Source organism: Cavia porcellus, unplaced genomic scaffold (genome assembly GCF_034190915.1).
Source record: "Cavia porcellus strain 051 isolate PalLab524CR breed Dunkin Hartley unplaced genomic scaffold, mCavPor4.1 scaffold_1, whole genome shotgun sequence".
Lineage (NCBI taxonomy): Eukaryota > Metazoa > Chordata > Mammalia > Rodentia > Caviidae > Cavia > Cavia porcellus.
In genome coordinates this window covers 130446135-130462782 of record NW_026947484.1, presented here as the reverse complement: position 1 = coordinate 130462782, position 16648 = coordinate 130446135, and the positions used below count along the sequence as shown (strand labels likewise).

Below are 16648 nucleotides of genomic sequence, written 5' to 3'. Positions count from 1 at the left end.
CTAAAAAGAAACCCAGGAGGAAAAAAGATATTTAACCAATTACTCTATTTAGAAATGCTCCCTTAACTTAGCTATTAAAAAATAGGGGAGAATCAATACCACATCTTTAAAGATTACTAGTGCTTAAATGCTCAAAAGATAGAAAAGGTATCTTTGAATAGTCAAAATACTTTTAAACTACAGTAAATGTATCACATAAAGTAATTCGAACCACCAAATCTTTAAAAAGTTCAAATCATTCCTGTTATGGAATGAATTTTCAGTAAGATTTTAACACCACAGAGAGTAAATTTCACAAATGCAATTTGTGAGCAGAAATAAATTTTACAATTAACTCTTCCTAAAATCTCTCATTGGAGAAGAAATCTATGAATTACAAATGAATCCATAAAACATTTTCCAGAGATGCTGAGACTGTTGTCCTTGAAAGAAAAGCCCTGTAAACCACATATACAAATTCAAAAATTTGGAGAGGTGAAAATAATCAGGTAGCAATTTTTTTACTAGATATCAACATGGTTGCTCAGCAAATGTATTTTAGAATCTTTTGTCACATAAATTTATACATTAAAAATATTACTGTATCTAAATTAACACATACAATTTAGACTATTCTCTAAACATTCATATTGATATCTTTATGTCACTGTGTATTTTAATAAATTAAATTCTTCATCCTGCTACATGAGGAAAGTTGACTTACAAAATTAGTATCATAGTACAATTGAAAAATAAAGGCTAGTAGAACCATACTTTGTTCCTCCCCCTACCCATCCCTCCGAAGAAAGTTTTAGGACCAGGGACATAGCTCAATGGTAGAGTGCCTGACCCTCAGGCATAAGGCCATGGGTTCCGTCCACAGAACCATAATAAAGGGAAAAAGTTCTAAACTTATCTCTACCAAAATTTCTAAGTCTTGTGGGTGCACCTATCAGCAAACACAGTATCTCCAATATGCCTATACTTACATTCTATCTCACAATGTGAAATAAAACAGAATGACAAGAAAAAATATGTACACATAATAAAATAATCAAGGACCACCAAAGCCAGACATGGTAGCACATGCCTTAATTTCAACCACTTTGGGAGGCTGAGGCAGGAGAATCACAAGTTCAAACCCTACCTGGGCAACTTAACAAGCCCCTGTCTCATAAAATAAAATAAAAAAAAAAATTTAAAAAGAGCTGGAGCTCTTTAAATACAGCTCGATGGGAAGGCCCTAGGTTCAGTTCTCAGCAACACACACAAAAGAGCCAATGACAGGAGCAGCAACAAGAGTATCCCCTCCCCATCTTGGTGACAGACACTACTAATTTTCTGGTCACTTAACGTTCACTACCTCAGAACTCTTCTTTTCATTGAAAAAAACATCTTTTTAAAATATGTCATATTAAAAATCACTAATGGACAAATCTGAGACTATTATATATATGGGAAAGATCCTAATTATCAATTTATCACATAGAACACTTGTGCTTACATATCTAAAGCAGTGTTTCTCAATCTTTTACCCGTGTTTGAGTAACCCAGGGCTCTGCCTCACTCAGCAAGTTAATGAGGAAGTGAAATTTCAAGTTCTAACATGCTTCCAGGGTTATTCTAATGTTGTTGGTCTGGGAACCAGGCTTCTGGTAGCAAGAATTCTAAAAGACTAATCAATATACATACTGTACTGAACCCAAATTATACACTGTAAAAGTCTTTGGTTTCATTTTCAAACAACCTTCAAAAGATTGAATGAATATAAGATGTGTTTCAAAGTCAGGAACCATGGTGTACACCTGTAGTTCCAGCACTTAGAAGGCTGAGGCAGAAGACTGCTTCGAGTTCAAGGCCAGCATGGGCTACATAGTGAGATCCTATCTCCAACAAACAAATGTGTCTCTAGACAGTCAACCCTGACTGTACGGTACACTCATTTGGGACACTTAAAAGAAAAAAATACATGAGGCTTTGTAGAGTCCCAGTCTTCCTAGATCAATTTAAATCAATCTCTGAGAAAGGTACTAATATTAAAGTTCCTCAAGTGGTTCTAATGTGTAGCCAGGGTGAGACCTCTGCCAAAGAATGCAAAAAATTCCAATACAGGAGTTTAGTTTACTGGAGTGTTTCTTTACATAAAAAATATACACAAGCTAGCATATAAAATACTCAGGAACTAAACAAATACATTTTATGGAAATAAATTTTCCCAATATGCCCTAAAATGCATAATAAAAAAACATATTTAACATCTCAAAATGTATTATAATTGCCTGAAATTAAAGTTCTACAGTGGACAAAGATATAACATATGCTTATAAATAAAAATTTTGAGGCCCAGGATTTAGCTCAGTGGCTTAAGCGCCTGCCTGGCAAGCACAAGGTCCTGAGTTCAATCCCTGGTATCAAATAAATAAATAAATAATTTTTATTAAGTCATTTTCCTGGATAAAAAGGAAATTCATTCATTACTTGAGAAAGGTCAGATAATAAATTCAATGTTTAAAAATCACATACACACATATCTGGTTTACACAGGATGACAGCTATTTCACAAAAAGGCCTGTAAACTTTTAGCAGGAAAAGTTTAGTTTGATACCACTAGAAAACCTACAAGTTATAAAATATAAAAAGCAGGGCCAGTGTCTTATCACAAACTATTTACTATAGTGAAAAACATCATGACAACTTATTAAAAGCAAAATATCACGCAGCATGCTAAAAAAAAAAAAAAAAAAACAACATACTACCTCTTAGAGATGAGTACCCAAACTGCAACTCCAAACCCATTTATTTATCACAAAGTGCCAACACTGCAATTAAACTCGAATATTGGGATTTTCACTTAGAAAAACACAACTCATGTATTAAATCTTTTGTCTAAAAAAAATACAAACACATGGGCCATAGGTTCACCACCACTGTACCTAGAAGGAAGACTGTTTTGAAAGCTCAGGGTACTCAACAACAGTAAGCCTAAAAAAAATTCTTATCATTTAAAGAACACTAAATCAGAACTCAGTGGCAGAGTTGTGTGCTTTGCATGCACAACGCCGAGTCCAATCCCCAGTACCCAATTCCCCAACAAAAAGATAAAAGAACACTACTGATCTCTGAAAAAGATATTTGAGGCCTTATAAAGTATTCTAAGAATTAATCTTCCTCAGTATTTGAAGTACATTTATATTAACTCCCTGAAACAAGTAGTCAAATCCTGGAGGGGGTAGGGGTTGCTATGGATTAAACCTCTTGCATGCTAATGATGTGCTGTACCACTGAGCTATATTTACCTAGTCTCAGGTAGTCAAATCTTGAGCAAATCCTCACATTCCCTTTTAAAATCTCCCATGGTTCCACTGTATCCAATATTTAGAATACAACCAAACCTTTTGTTCCAGGCCCCAAGGCTCTGACTTTATAGCTTACTACCTCACTTCTTCCATCAGAATATGAACTACAAAAGAAAAGAGAAGTTTATCTGTTTTCTTCAATATACTTCCAAGATACAGAATAATGCCTAGTATATAAGAGCTACCTAAATAATTGAAGAATTAACTGTACATATAGAATATAACAAAGCGTAGGTAATTAAAAATCAGAATTCTTTCAATGATTTACAAGACAAAGATATCTCTACTTATGCAGGTTGAGTATCTCTTATCTAAAATACTTGGGATCAGAAGTATTTCAGATTCTGGAGTTTTTTAGGTTTTGGAATATTTGCATAGACTTTACTGGTTCAGCATTCCTAAGTGGAAAATCTGAAGTATTCCTAAATCTGAAGCTTGAGTGTTAATATAATTGATAGATTTCAGATTTTGGAGCACTTTGGGTTTCAAATTAGGGATGCTCAACCTAGAACTTTTTCTGTCTCAGTCCTATTAGTGACCTAGTTTAGTAGTATAGATAATGCTTCATTAATAGAAACACCTTTCATGGGTACATATACATGCTCAATCCCAGAATGATTTTCATTTTAAGATAGATGACAGTCGCCTTATTTTTAGATTAACATCTGAAAATTCAAGGATATCTCAATCAGTTCCTACTTGTATATTCCTTATTCATGTCACAAAACTCTTCTGGTGTCCCTTTAGCATTTCACAAACAGTGTTTTTTCTTTGTGATATTGAGACATTAAATAATTACATGAATATAAAACTGTTACTTAAGCGACAATTTTAAGTGATAAATTCATGGCATTTTGTTTCCATTTCCCTGCTTGCTGTAAGAGTTTCATCTTCTGGAAGCTCTTCCTCTCAGTTTCTGAGACAGAACACTATTCTTGCTTTCTGAGCTAGACTTTTTTAGTGCCATAGTCTTTTATCATTTTCAAATACTTATTCCATACCTCATACTCCACACTATGGGCCCACTGACCACAGAAGGTGCTGAATTAATTGAGGAGCTTATAAAAGAGACTCTTGGTCCATGTTGATCCTAACAAATCTCAAAACAGCGAATAGCCTGCTTGTTTCCTGAGTTTCACAAATGTTGATTCACTGTAGTCTGAAATTCCCTGGCCATTTTCTCAAGTTTGTAGCTTTAATCCTATCCCTAGACTCCAAAATAAAGGTCATGAGGCACAACAGTATAATGACCAAAAGAGCTCTAGTTGAGATAAAGCCTGGTTAAAACCCTGGTTCTATCACTTAATAGTTGTCACATTACAGAATATGGTCAGACTTAAATGAAACAATGTGTATACAGTATTTGACAAGAGTATTTGGCCTGGAGTAGCAGTCAATAAATAATTGCTGTCAGACTATCTCAACTGATCATCTGTCCCCACTCCCATCTTCAACCTGGCTTCCCCTCCAAGATTTCCCATTTTTGCTGACCCAATCATCTTACTAGTTTTCCAGGCTTCAGTCTTCAGCTTATTTTCCCAAAACACCCACAATGAACAAGATGCTATATTCTTACTTGTGTTTGTCTGCCTGACATATAAACCCCAACCTCCTTCCACCATTTCATGTCCTTTTCTAACAAATTTTTTTATAAAACCTTTCTTGACCATCCCATCTTTAAGTAACCTAATATACCCGTATCTCTTGCAAAAATTCATTAGCAATTAATTTGATACTGACCTGTGATTTCCTCCCTATAATTATTTTAAACTGTATTTAGTATTCATTTATACCTACTTTCCCCAATTACAATGTTACTAATAGCTCTAGAGCTATCTGATCTTTCCTTTTATTTCCTACTTCCATCACTTCAGCTCCTATATATAGCCAGTATTCAAATGACCACAGAAACTTCAACTAGAAGCTGAATATTACATTCATTTCAGTTGCAGCAAGTTAAGTAATTTTTGTTAAGGTTTAAAGAAATTGTTATTCCGTAAGTTTGTCTGCTAAGAACTTAAAACTAGATCCAAGTTATCAAGTGAAAAGTATCTTTTAAACAGGAGAGCACCAAGAGAGTAAACTGGAGAGGCAGATGAAAGTGGTAAGCAAAGAGGCCATAATCAGATATGATATTGCTAAAAAGGAAAAAAAAAAGAATGCTGCATAAACCATAAGCACTAAACTTACTGCCTCAGATAAAGAAACTATAACCAATGATAGGACTTCAAAAAAAGTGGCACTTTATAAAATCTGGGTTGTTGACTATAGTCAGGGTAATTCTTATTTTCAATTTTAATACCACAGCCAAGATTTCAAAATGAGCCCAAGTCAATTCAACAGTGTTCCTAGAACTATTTCCTTTACATAAAGCTAAATTTATATCAGATAAAAGATACTGGAAAACCACACCAATACTTCAAAAGGGCAGTTTCCAATATATAAAATCAGAACTCTAGATCTAACACTTAAGCTAGTTTTTCCTTCATAGTGTAGCTTTCCCATTGCATGTCTATAGCCAAACAAATGCCCTGTTTGAAACACATTTGCATCATTTTTGAGAGATGAAGCCTGAGATCATAAGAAGATACCAAACACACAGAGTCATATAGAAAGTACAATGTGATTTGCTAAGCCTCAATGATGATTTAAAGTAACTGCTTACTAATTGGAAAAACTATCTGGACTAGCAAGAGAAAGAAAATGCATTCAAAATCTTGCAGATTAAATGTTTTAAAGAAACATAAGAAAAAATCATTTAGCAAAGCCTTTGATGGAACCACCTCAAAACTTTTTAAAAAATACACCTGAAAAGGACACACTGAGACCATTAAAATTCTTAATGTCTGTTTTACCCCTTTTACTCTCTGAAAGTCTGGCTATGTGAGATGTCCAGTTCAACAATTCAAAGGGTTCAACCAAACCTATGGAAAAAGTAGCTTGTACAGATCAGCTACTAGTTACCAGATTCTGTAAGTCTTCTGGAAGAGATGAAAAATACCCTATTAAAAAAATTTTACCCCATTTCATACAAACCAAGGAAATCTGAGCTATATTACATACCACAGAAATTATATTGTGATAAGCTATCAAAGTCTCATACTTGATTAATGTGGGAGGAGGCTCAGAAGGTTGGTAGGACTAACTAGAGAATAAAAATGCTAAGAGCAGACAAAAGTCAGACTTTTTTCAAACTGCCTTTTCATTCATTTAAAGTTGCAATTTACTGACATTATGATTGGTCTCTTTGTAAGAAAAAAGCATTGTGGCTAATATCTATCACTCTCAATCAGAAAAGAGTGGCACTCTTTCTTTGTGATTGCTATATACTGTAATATTCTTAACTTTCAAATTTAGAATGTTTACAAACGAACATGTTGATAGCAGTAAGCCCTCCTGCACCATTAAATCACAACAAAAGGCAAAGACTAAGATTAATGAAAAATATCAAACATTTTAAAGGGCATCAAAGCCCTAGTTCCCAAATTCTTAGTTAAAATTTTAAAATTTTGGCTTCCCATTAAATGATTTTTTTTTAAACACAAAAATAAAGAATGAAAATAAAATAAAGTAAAATAAAAGTTCTGGCCTAGAATTTTGCAAATATGATACCTCAGACAGAAGGAAACTAGTAATGGCAACAGAATGCCCAGACTTCCAACCAGAGAAACACATTTGAAACAATAAAAGCCCTCACCCTATTAATTATTATGCATTTTTGATCTCTAAAAACCCTCTTACCTGTTTACAAGTTTATACAGCTGTTTGCCACTGGAACACCACCTTGCAGAGTATAACCGTGGCATCCTTGGTTGATAATCACCTGTTGCCTAGCAATCATCATTCCCACATGGAGACAGACAGCACTAGGGTCTTCCATCCGAGGTTAAAATTCAAAACAAGCCCAACAAGCCTGCATTTCAAGGTGGTCTTCGTCTGCAACTAGTTTAGTTTAAAACTGGCAAACAACAACCATGGTGTCTGAAGCCACTGGTGCAGCACTGCTGGCTTCCTCTTGAACTCCAGCGTTGTCACTGTGCACCGAAGTCTGCTGCCAACAGGGGAGTTGTTCTCCTGTACTGGGAACAGGCTTCCAAAGCTCAAGAGCCCCTGTACAGGATAATGCAGGAACTAAAGGCAAACACTTTCTCCTCCTTAATGATGCCTCCATTTTTTTTTCCTCACAATCTGTACTACCAACCGAAGTGACTGGGCCTGGGTGTGCGTTCGTACCTATGAAACCGTCACGGTGCATGCACATCCAAGGCATGTGGAAACACAGGTCAAATAAGGTACAGATACCAAGTAACGGTTCTAATTACAAACGCTAGCTCTCAGGAACTCTTCATCCATTCAGAACTAAACCCATCACTGCATAACTCTGGTAAGAAGCCCCTGGAGACGGAAGAGCTCCTCAAATGTGTCAGGAAAGGCTTTATTAACATCATCATTAACATTTAAAAAGCAAACGGAGTATTTCTCCTTCTTTTGGCAATTTGGTGCAAATGTTAAAAGTGCAAGATAAAGCAATTTCAAACTTCTCTTCAAATTAAAAATGAAACTAAGGCCAAACGTGATGGGTGAACAAAATAAATCAAAACTTAAATTCAGCAACTCCAGCTCTTCAAACCAGCAAAGCCCCCGACTCGTGCACTGTGGTGAGGCTTAGGGTGCTTGCCCCCGGCTTCTTGTGTGCCAGCCAACAGCACCATTTCCTCATCACGTTGAGGACCGAGAAGCAAAGGATCCCCTTCACTGCAAACAAAGGGGGCCACGGTAACACTAGTGATCCTTCAGAATTGACACACCGTGATAGTCAACATGAAATTGATGGTCTCCCTGCTTCTTGCTCAAGACATACAAGATCTGAGCAGCAGCAAGTACCCCCTCGGCTGCAAACAAAGGGGTCAAGGTTTGCCGTCAATTCACTTCCAGGCAGAAAAACATTTTCCTCAAAAGAAACAATTTATTTAGAATAAAACAAAAGCAGCTCAACTGTGAGCGCATGTTTGAGTGACAGCTACTTTTAAGCTGTGTGAGCCATAAAAAGGGTTTTTCTTTACTTTTCCAGAAATCTTGTGTACACAGCACAAAGCAAAGAGGTCATTTTTTTTCCACTTAAAACACCGGCATTGGCATCACAATAGCAGATACACAACGTTAAGCTGCCATTTTAGTAAAATGCACAAATACTAAACAGATTAGCTTTCTTCCATCAGAGGCCCATGTAAACTCCACATAAGCTACAACTTCTCTTCAAAAAGGTCCATTAGAGCTCTGAATTCCGTATCTTCATCCGCTGTTCACCAGTTTTGCTTGCAGGGGGGGGAAAAAAAGGTTATTCAGTACAAATGTTTACAATATTAAAAATATATATATATATTTCCCCTATGCATTATAGATGAACATAATATTAACAAGACCTTTCTGGATAGTCCACCTTGACTTCAAAAAAGCACCAATAATACCCACTGGCACAAACCTTGAAATGAATTTACTGTATGGATAGACAGCTAACAAGTGAACTAACAGGGTGAGTTTTTCTTTTTAATGATTGCAATTGAGTATTTTAGGACTGAAAATATCCCTCATCCTCATACAACTGAGTAAAACATGGCAAAAATTTTCAGAAAAAAAAAAGTTTACAATCAACCAGTATCTCTTAAATATAACTTAAAAAATGAAAACATAAAAAGGTGGAATTTAAACTTTTACCCTCTCTACATTCATTCTGTAATGTATATGGAGTAATAGGCTACTACTCCATTATTGTAGGAAAGGGCCAAGATACAAAGTCATTTAAAAATCCACCTTCATCTATGTTACCAAAAACAGTAGATGTTATTTTCTGTTAAGAAAAGTTACACAGTTGCTGAGCAGTATAAAGAACACTTCAGGACTCTCATTTTTCAACTGTTTAAATTGCATACATAAACACTTCATTAAGTTTCACATACCATAGGTACCTGAAATCACTTTCCCTTGTAAAGGACATCACTATAACCAGAATATTAATAGCGTCAGTTGCACTTCTCTTCTTGCTTTCATACTTAACTCCCATCTCAAAATTAGACACTGTGATACAGACTGAAAAGTCCAGAAATTCACTCCAAAAACTGTTTTCTCATAAAAGGTCATTAAGGTCTTAAGAGGATATCCTCTTATGAGATTTTGGTGAATGGTTCCTATATGGGCCCAAACTAAACAGTTCAAGCTGTGACTGCAAAGTGAGCAATTTCATTATCTTAAGACTGAAAATGGGCTTAAATTTCCAGAAAAAAAAAGTATAATCAGTGAACATTTGCTCATAAAATAGTTTTTATGCCAGCCAGAGGATGGACATTTTCGAGATGTAATCCTAAAGGAAAAATCTACTCTAGTTCACAGTCATCCTAAACCCGAAATGTAAGTTTCCATATGAAAAAATTCTTTACAGGAATCTCAATTACAATTAACAAAATATTACCAAAACATTTAAGTAGAATTATTTGCTAGGAATTGCATGCTTAATCTTCCATAAACTTTGATGTTGTGGTCTTAAAGTCTTAATTACATTGTTTTTACCAGTAATACTTAATAATTTAATGAAACACTGAAGAAATTTTCTCTCTCTTCATTTTAACCGAGTTCCTAAAAAAATCAGTTACACTAAAGAAATTCAAGAAAAAACATTTGGATGCTACAAAATCATCCAGTGCTGAGTTATGAAATTCTGAGTATTAGGAACCACTTTTAGACTTTTGCTTTCAATTCAATTTCTGAAGGTTTAAGTAGATAATTTACAAATATTTTGAACCTGAACAAGATTAGGTAACACAAGAGATTCATCTGGACAATGGTACTCTGTAGGTTAAGTACCAAATTAAACATCATTAATTTTTTATAATACATACATTTAAAAATGGTATCAAGCCACTGTTTCAAAAACATTCAAGCGCAGAATTGCCCAGGTCTAACAAAATCAGCAATATCAGATAAGGATTCAAACAAACATGGAGTAAAAGCCACAGTGCTCTTTAATAAACTATCACACCAACTTAAGTTAAAAAAAAAAAAAAATTAAAAAGGGAAACCCCACACACATTTTGGTTTATAGTAAAATCAGATGCCATGGACTTCACTCTCTAAAAGAGTAAAATCATTTGTCTTATCAAAAGATATTCAAAAGTTAATGGTTAGTGAAATTATTTAAACTGGAAAAATGTATCTAGCTACAACTGTACTTTGACCCAATGGATACAGATTCCATACCTGCATTAGTTTCTAAATGGTTTCTGCTCTATATGAAGTACTGCTTTTGGGAAACAAAAGGCACCCAAAGTCTTAGCTGTAGGCATAGTAAGCAGCTTTGTGCTCATAGTCTAGTATTCTCTTTCTCTCAAAATGGCTAGTTTTTCCAGTTTAAAAATGAAAAAACAAATTTTTAAAAAATGTCCAAATGCAAAATCAAATTCTGAAAGGATGACACAGTAGTGATGAGATTTTCATGCAAACATGCATGAGACACCTGTCATAATGGAAATAAAAATTATATGACACTTCCCTGGGTTATTATTGGTGCTATTTCAAAACCACCAACTTTGATAACAGAAAGAAAACAGTTACTGAGTTCTGCCAGGCTTTGAATAAGTCACTTTCACAGAAAAACCTGACCATAATCCAGAAGGTTCCAAAATTCCTAATCATACCTAAATATCAAGGGCCTAAAGTCCTCACCACTTAAATCAACGGAGAAAAATATACTTACTAGTGACCTGAGGAATCAGGGGTGGTGGCAGAGAGTAGGTAAAAACAAAAACAAAAATAAAACAAAAACCATCCATTACTGTGAAACAGTATAAGCCCTTGCTAAGAACCAAAAGTTATATCATTCTCAGCACAGAGAACAAAAAACAAACACCCAAAAAACTAAAAACAACAACAAAACTCAAAAATTCAAAACTAAAACGAAACAATAAACTGTGGGTGGGCTAAATTATAATTATTACAGGTATCTGGGCAAACAATAAAAAAGAATTTTACTACACTGACATTTCAAATCTCAATGGCTGAATGACAGTGAAAATATTAAGCATGAAATTTCAAAACTATTCAAAACATTTCCAATAATGTAATGTCACCACTGTTGTTTAAATATGAAAATAAAAATACCAGCAAGTTTTTTAAAAAACTGTATTAAAGGCATTTTACACAGACTTTTTAAAAAAATTCTGCAATCCAGATATGGCTGATTAATGCCCACTGAAACAAAAGCCTGAAGCCAACTTTTCTATTACTGAAAGCAGAGATTTGAATGGATACAAAAAACAATCATTTTGATGCAGAATATTTGTTTCAAAATATGCACAATTAAATGTGAACTGTACCTGCTGTGCCTCTGAAAGTCAGTAAAACACCACCACACACCTATAACTGACTAAAAATTCTGATTTTATAAGCACCTACTCACTTTCTTGCATACTAGTCTAAGCATAAGACATAAATGGCTTGTAACACAGTCCTCAATTTTTACCGAACAGTTACAGCTACAAACCAAAAGTGCACATATGGGATACAAAACTCAAGAGCTAATGATAAAAATGCATGTAAAGCCAACTTTCCTGGAACAATCTGTATTTTAAGAGAAATAATCAAATGCCTGATTAAAATAATTAGGCTGCTAAACAATTTAACTGTGTATATTTCTGAGATCCCTGATCAAATTTCAAGCATTATTTACATATCAATGAATCCATATTGACATCTCTTTATATGGTTAGAAGCCTCTTTTGTTCAAATTCTGATTTTTTCAAACTTCTGGCTTTGTAACTTTGAGGCTTTTTTAAGCTCAAGATTAGAAGAAAAAAAAAAAAAGAAAGAAAACATTACTCAATATAGGAACTCTTAAAGCAAATCCATCTTCCTGCAACCTTAAAGACTTCCCTTTCACTTAACTGCTAAACTGTTCTAATTTGTTTTAACGAGGTTTATAAAAATATAAAAAGAAAAAAGCTACAACTAAACAATTAAAATTTCATCTGATGCTGTATCCCATTACACATCACAAAACAGAAACCATGTCAAAGTAGTAAATACAAATTACACATGGATTTTAGGACGCACCACGGACAATGATCATGACCAGGTAATCTTCTTCAGATTTGGCCAGTGCCTTGGCAGGGGAATCCAGGAATTGCTGGGAGAACTCACAAGGTGGGAAGGCATGAAGGACCCCGGTGTTTTCCTTGTCTTTGTTGCCTCCAACAGGGAGGCTAATCACCCCAGCTGCCTGCTTTTGCTTTAAATAGGACACAAGGTTCCTAAGTGGCCTCTGAGTAGAGGTGGCAGTGTCTGATGTGGCTGATGAAGAGGATCTGCTGTCAGAACTTCCAGGTACAGCCAGAAGAATGGCATAACCATTGGGCCCTGCCACTTTGATGCGCCGGGTTACTTCATCCAATTTGGGTTGGTCCAAACGAAGACGCTGTGTGATCTTGAGCTGGGCTACTTTGCCTCCAGTTGAACCTTCAACGAGAAGACTGCTAGCCACTTGGAGATCACCCTGCAACAGATGCATGTTGGAAGGAAAGTTGCTGTTCTTCAGTAGAAGCATGCCCTGCCAGGCCAAACATAGTTTGGGAGAAGCTGTTGCAGCAGGGGCTGACCCCCCATCCTGTTTCTGGGAAGGAGATTTCAGCTTCGAGGAAGCAGTACTGGCACTGGGTACACTACCATCAGAGCGGTCTTCTTTTTTCAGAGGGCTTTTTCCCTCAGTGGGAGCAGCTGTCCGGTGCTTCCTATCCCGTTCAACTGATGCGGAGTTTTTCCGGTCTCTCTTGTCACCCTGGCTCTTCTCCAAGCTACCTCGCCTGTCTCTGATTGGTGAGGGTCTTTCCAAGAGAAGAACACGGGAAGATCGATCATTGTCACTATTGTAACGATCCCTGCTACTGCTCAGTTCTGGACTACGGTCAGGAGAAGGTGCACAGTGACGTTTTCGTGGCCGCTCACTCTCAGGAGACCTATCCAAATGCCGTATGCCACTCTCCTCAGGCAACCGCCGCTTCCTAGGCTGGTCTCTGCTGCTGGGCAGATCTCGATCACCTCTATCACGGTCCAAGGACCAGCCATCCCGCCTTCTATCCAAGCTATCCAGTGACTCATAAGCAGTCACAGCAGTAGCAGCAGTCCGAGTGCTACGCTCTCGGACTGGGGGAGGGGGTGGCACCCAGTCAGAATCAGGATAAAGGTCCCTGTCACGATCTCTGTAAAGTAGAGGTGGTGTTCTATCCCGAGCACCCCTCAAAGGATCAGGTGCCCGATGTCCAAAAGCATCTGTCACCAGTTCATAATGAGTCAAGGGCAGAGGCTGCAGATACTGCTGCTGGTAACGATGCTCTGTGTCTGCAAAGTCTACTCTAAGACGACGATCTGGGCCACCAAGAGGGAATCCTCTCATATGGGTCCAGGCAGCATGAGCTGCATCCAAGCTTTCGTACTGGATATATGCCCAACTATCACCTTTCCGGTAGTCTATTGTGCGTATGGTGCCAAATCGGTCAAATTCACGTGCCAGGGCAGCAAGAGGAACCCAGGGTCCCAGGCCACCAACCCAAAGGCGGGTGGTGGGTGTAGCCTTACCATAACCGATTTTGATAGGATTCCGAATTATAATCTTGCCAGACATAGCTAGTTTGGCCCGGTGAGACATGTCTAGGTTCTCAAATTTGAGAAAGCCATAGGTACTGGTCTGTCCACGAGAAGGCCTCTTGATGTCTACTTCTGTAATGACTCCAAAGCGATCAAAAGCCCTTCTTAGATCATTCTCTGTCACAGTAATGTCTAGGTTGCCCAAGAAAAGCGTCCGATTAGCCCGCTGATCATCCTCGGGTGAAATCTCATCCACGTCTCGGAAAGGAGCAGCACTCGCTCCAGCTCCCACCCGTGGCTCAAGACTATATGCTGGGCGCACTCTCTCATAGAACGGGTAATCACGTTCTCGCTCCAGCTCTCGGGGCAATGGTGGCGGAGGTGGAGGGGGCAGGCGGCCAAGAGCCAGCTGCTGCAACCGGTAGTCTCTGTATCCCAACGCAGCACCGCCAGGGGAAAGTGATCTCTGGCCTCCACCGCCTCCTCCAGCGGGGTGCCGGTGACCACCTACTGAGGCCCCGACCACACTGGCTGAAGGAGGGTAAGTATCTTTGTCTAAAGGGGAGCGGCTGCGGCGCCGGCTCACATACACAGCTTCTATCTTCAAGGGCCGGTCATAGAGCACCAGGCGGCCTCTGGCATGCTTGGCCGCCCGCGCGTCCTCTGGCCGCCGGAAGTTCACAAAGGCTACCCGTTCATCCCCGCTGCCAGAACCTGAGAGATGACTGATTTTGACACTTACATCACCGAAGCGTTTGAACTCATGAAACAATCCGTCCTCCACCGCTTCGTCACTCAGCTGGGACCCCAACTCGCTTATTTTCAGAGTCTTGTATTCCCCGCCTTCCCCGCCAGGAGCAGAGGAGGCGGCCCCCGAAGACCGTGACTCCCCGCCTCCACCCCGGGAGCTGCTGCGCGACTCGCCCCCGCCCGAGGAATTTTTGGTGCTTGGAGAGCTGTAACTGTGCAAGCGGCTACTGGAGCTGCCCCCACCAGTGTCATACTCGCGGCTGCCACCTCGGCTGCTGGTCTTGTCCAGGTGAAGGCTCCGCCGCGACCCACCGCCGCTGTCCGTCTTCCCGCTACTGCTCCCATTGCTGCCGCCAGAGCCTCCTAACTTCTTGCTCCGCTCCCCGCGGGAAGTCGAGTCCTCACCACCACGGGAGCGTTTGGGTTTAACTGGCGAGCGCTCTTTTCCTTTCATTGTCGCGGGTCGTCGGAGATCCTCTCCGCGGAGCTGACTAACCCGCTGCCCCGCGCTCGTTTCACACAGCGGAACCGCACGCCGCCATCTTGGACTCCGCCGCGGTAAAGGATCCCGCCCAGCAGACCTCATTGGTCAATTGGCTCGCTCTTCCACAGTCTCATTGGGAAAAGTATTTGTCTGTCTTTACATCTCCCCGCGCTCGGGGCAGGCGCACGCCCCTCCACTTTTATTGGGTTCCCAACGCCCGAGTCAGAACACCTCATTGGTTATATTCGTTGTCTATCTTAACGGTTCCTCGCGCCAGGCTGTAGCTCCACCCCTCACAGTTTATGGCCACCTGACCCAAAGTCTGGAGGTGTTGATTGGACAAAAAGTCTGCCCTGTAACGGTACTTCTTGCACGGAGGAGGCAATGATCCCACCTCCTCATCCTTTTCATTGGTTTGCGACCCCGTCCTCTAACCCACTATTTGGGAAGTTGTATCATCCATCCGTTCTGGCGTTTTTTTTCTTGCGAGCTTAGCTCACACTGACTTGCGAGAGACAGACAGCCTTTGCACGCGCGCTTTCCCCCTCTTTTGACCCCTTTCTTCCAACTTCTTCGGCGGCTGAAAGAAGTTTAAATCTGATTGGAAGTTGACAATGAAGTGATAGGCTGAAATAACTGTCCATCACTTGCTTAAAGGGGTAGGCACAGACTTACCGAAGGTGAAAACCTAGAACGCACGCTTGTTGTGCGACGTCACTTCAAGTGTCGCGAGATAGATACTGAGGCGAACCCGCCTCCCCGCGCTTTCAGCGTTCTCTCAAATGTCTGTTCCGTCCTGTGGCGTGCTTAGTTGTGCTGGGGCCTTGGGATCTTGAAACTTCCGAGCTTCCCCCACCTTCCTGCCGGTGCCGGCGCAAGAGGGACAGGGTAGTCCCTCTGGCTGTCGCGGCCCTACATTCCCTTAGGAAGTTGTCTTCGGGCCGGAGGCCAACACCATTTTAGTCCCTCCAGCCGCCGTGCCAGCGGCCTGAAAAGCCCCACCCCCGCCCCCGCCCCGAAGGCACCGCCCCTGGCTTGAGATCCGGAGGACGGGGGCGGGAGCTCGGGGGTTCACGGCCCCAGGTCACGGGGACACCTGGAGTGCTACTGCGACGCGAGCCTCCAGAGCTAGGAAGCAGCTCCGCGCGGAGGGTTGCTGCTGGTTCCAGCTCAAGTCCCCAAAGTAACGGGGTGAGCGAAGCTTCTACCTGCGACCAACCGTGAAACCTGAACTGAAAAGCACTGCTGACGGGTCTGGCGTCCTGTTTTATGTTGCGAGTCTGTGGATTTTATATTCTATAAAATTACATCGAATGCAATCAGATAAATTCGCTTTTATTATGTGATGCTTCTCCCAAGCATTAATCCTAGTACTCTGGGAAGCTGAGTAACGAGGATTGCAGAGTTAAGCTCAGCCTGGGAAACAACGATTTAAAAACACCCTGTCTCA

General features: G+C 39.7%; 1 protein-coding gene across 2 annotated transcripts in view; it reads right to left on the bottom strand.

Annotated features, from left to right (window-relative positions):
* Positions 1–16214, bottom strand: part of Rbm15 (RNA binding motif protein 15) — a 46998-nt gene extending 30784 nt beyond the window's left edge. The window contains exons 1-2 of one of the 2 annotated variants that reach the window (XR_010049535.1): positions 15874–16214; positions 7077–8650 (exon numbers count right to left, since the gene is read on the bottom strand). Coding sequence is in view for 1 of the 2 variants with exons in the window: in XM_013143069.3 (XP_012998523.2) it covers positions 8628–8650; positions 12438–15300 (2886 nt within the window). In the remaining variant the exon portion in view is untranslated. The other variant, XM_013143069.3, reaches the window with a different exon arrangement.
* Between the last annotated feature and the right edge of the window lie 434 nt (positions 16215–16648).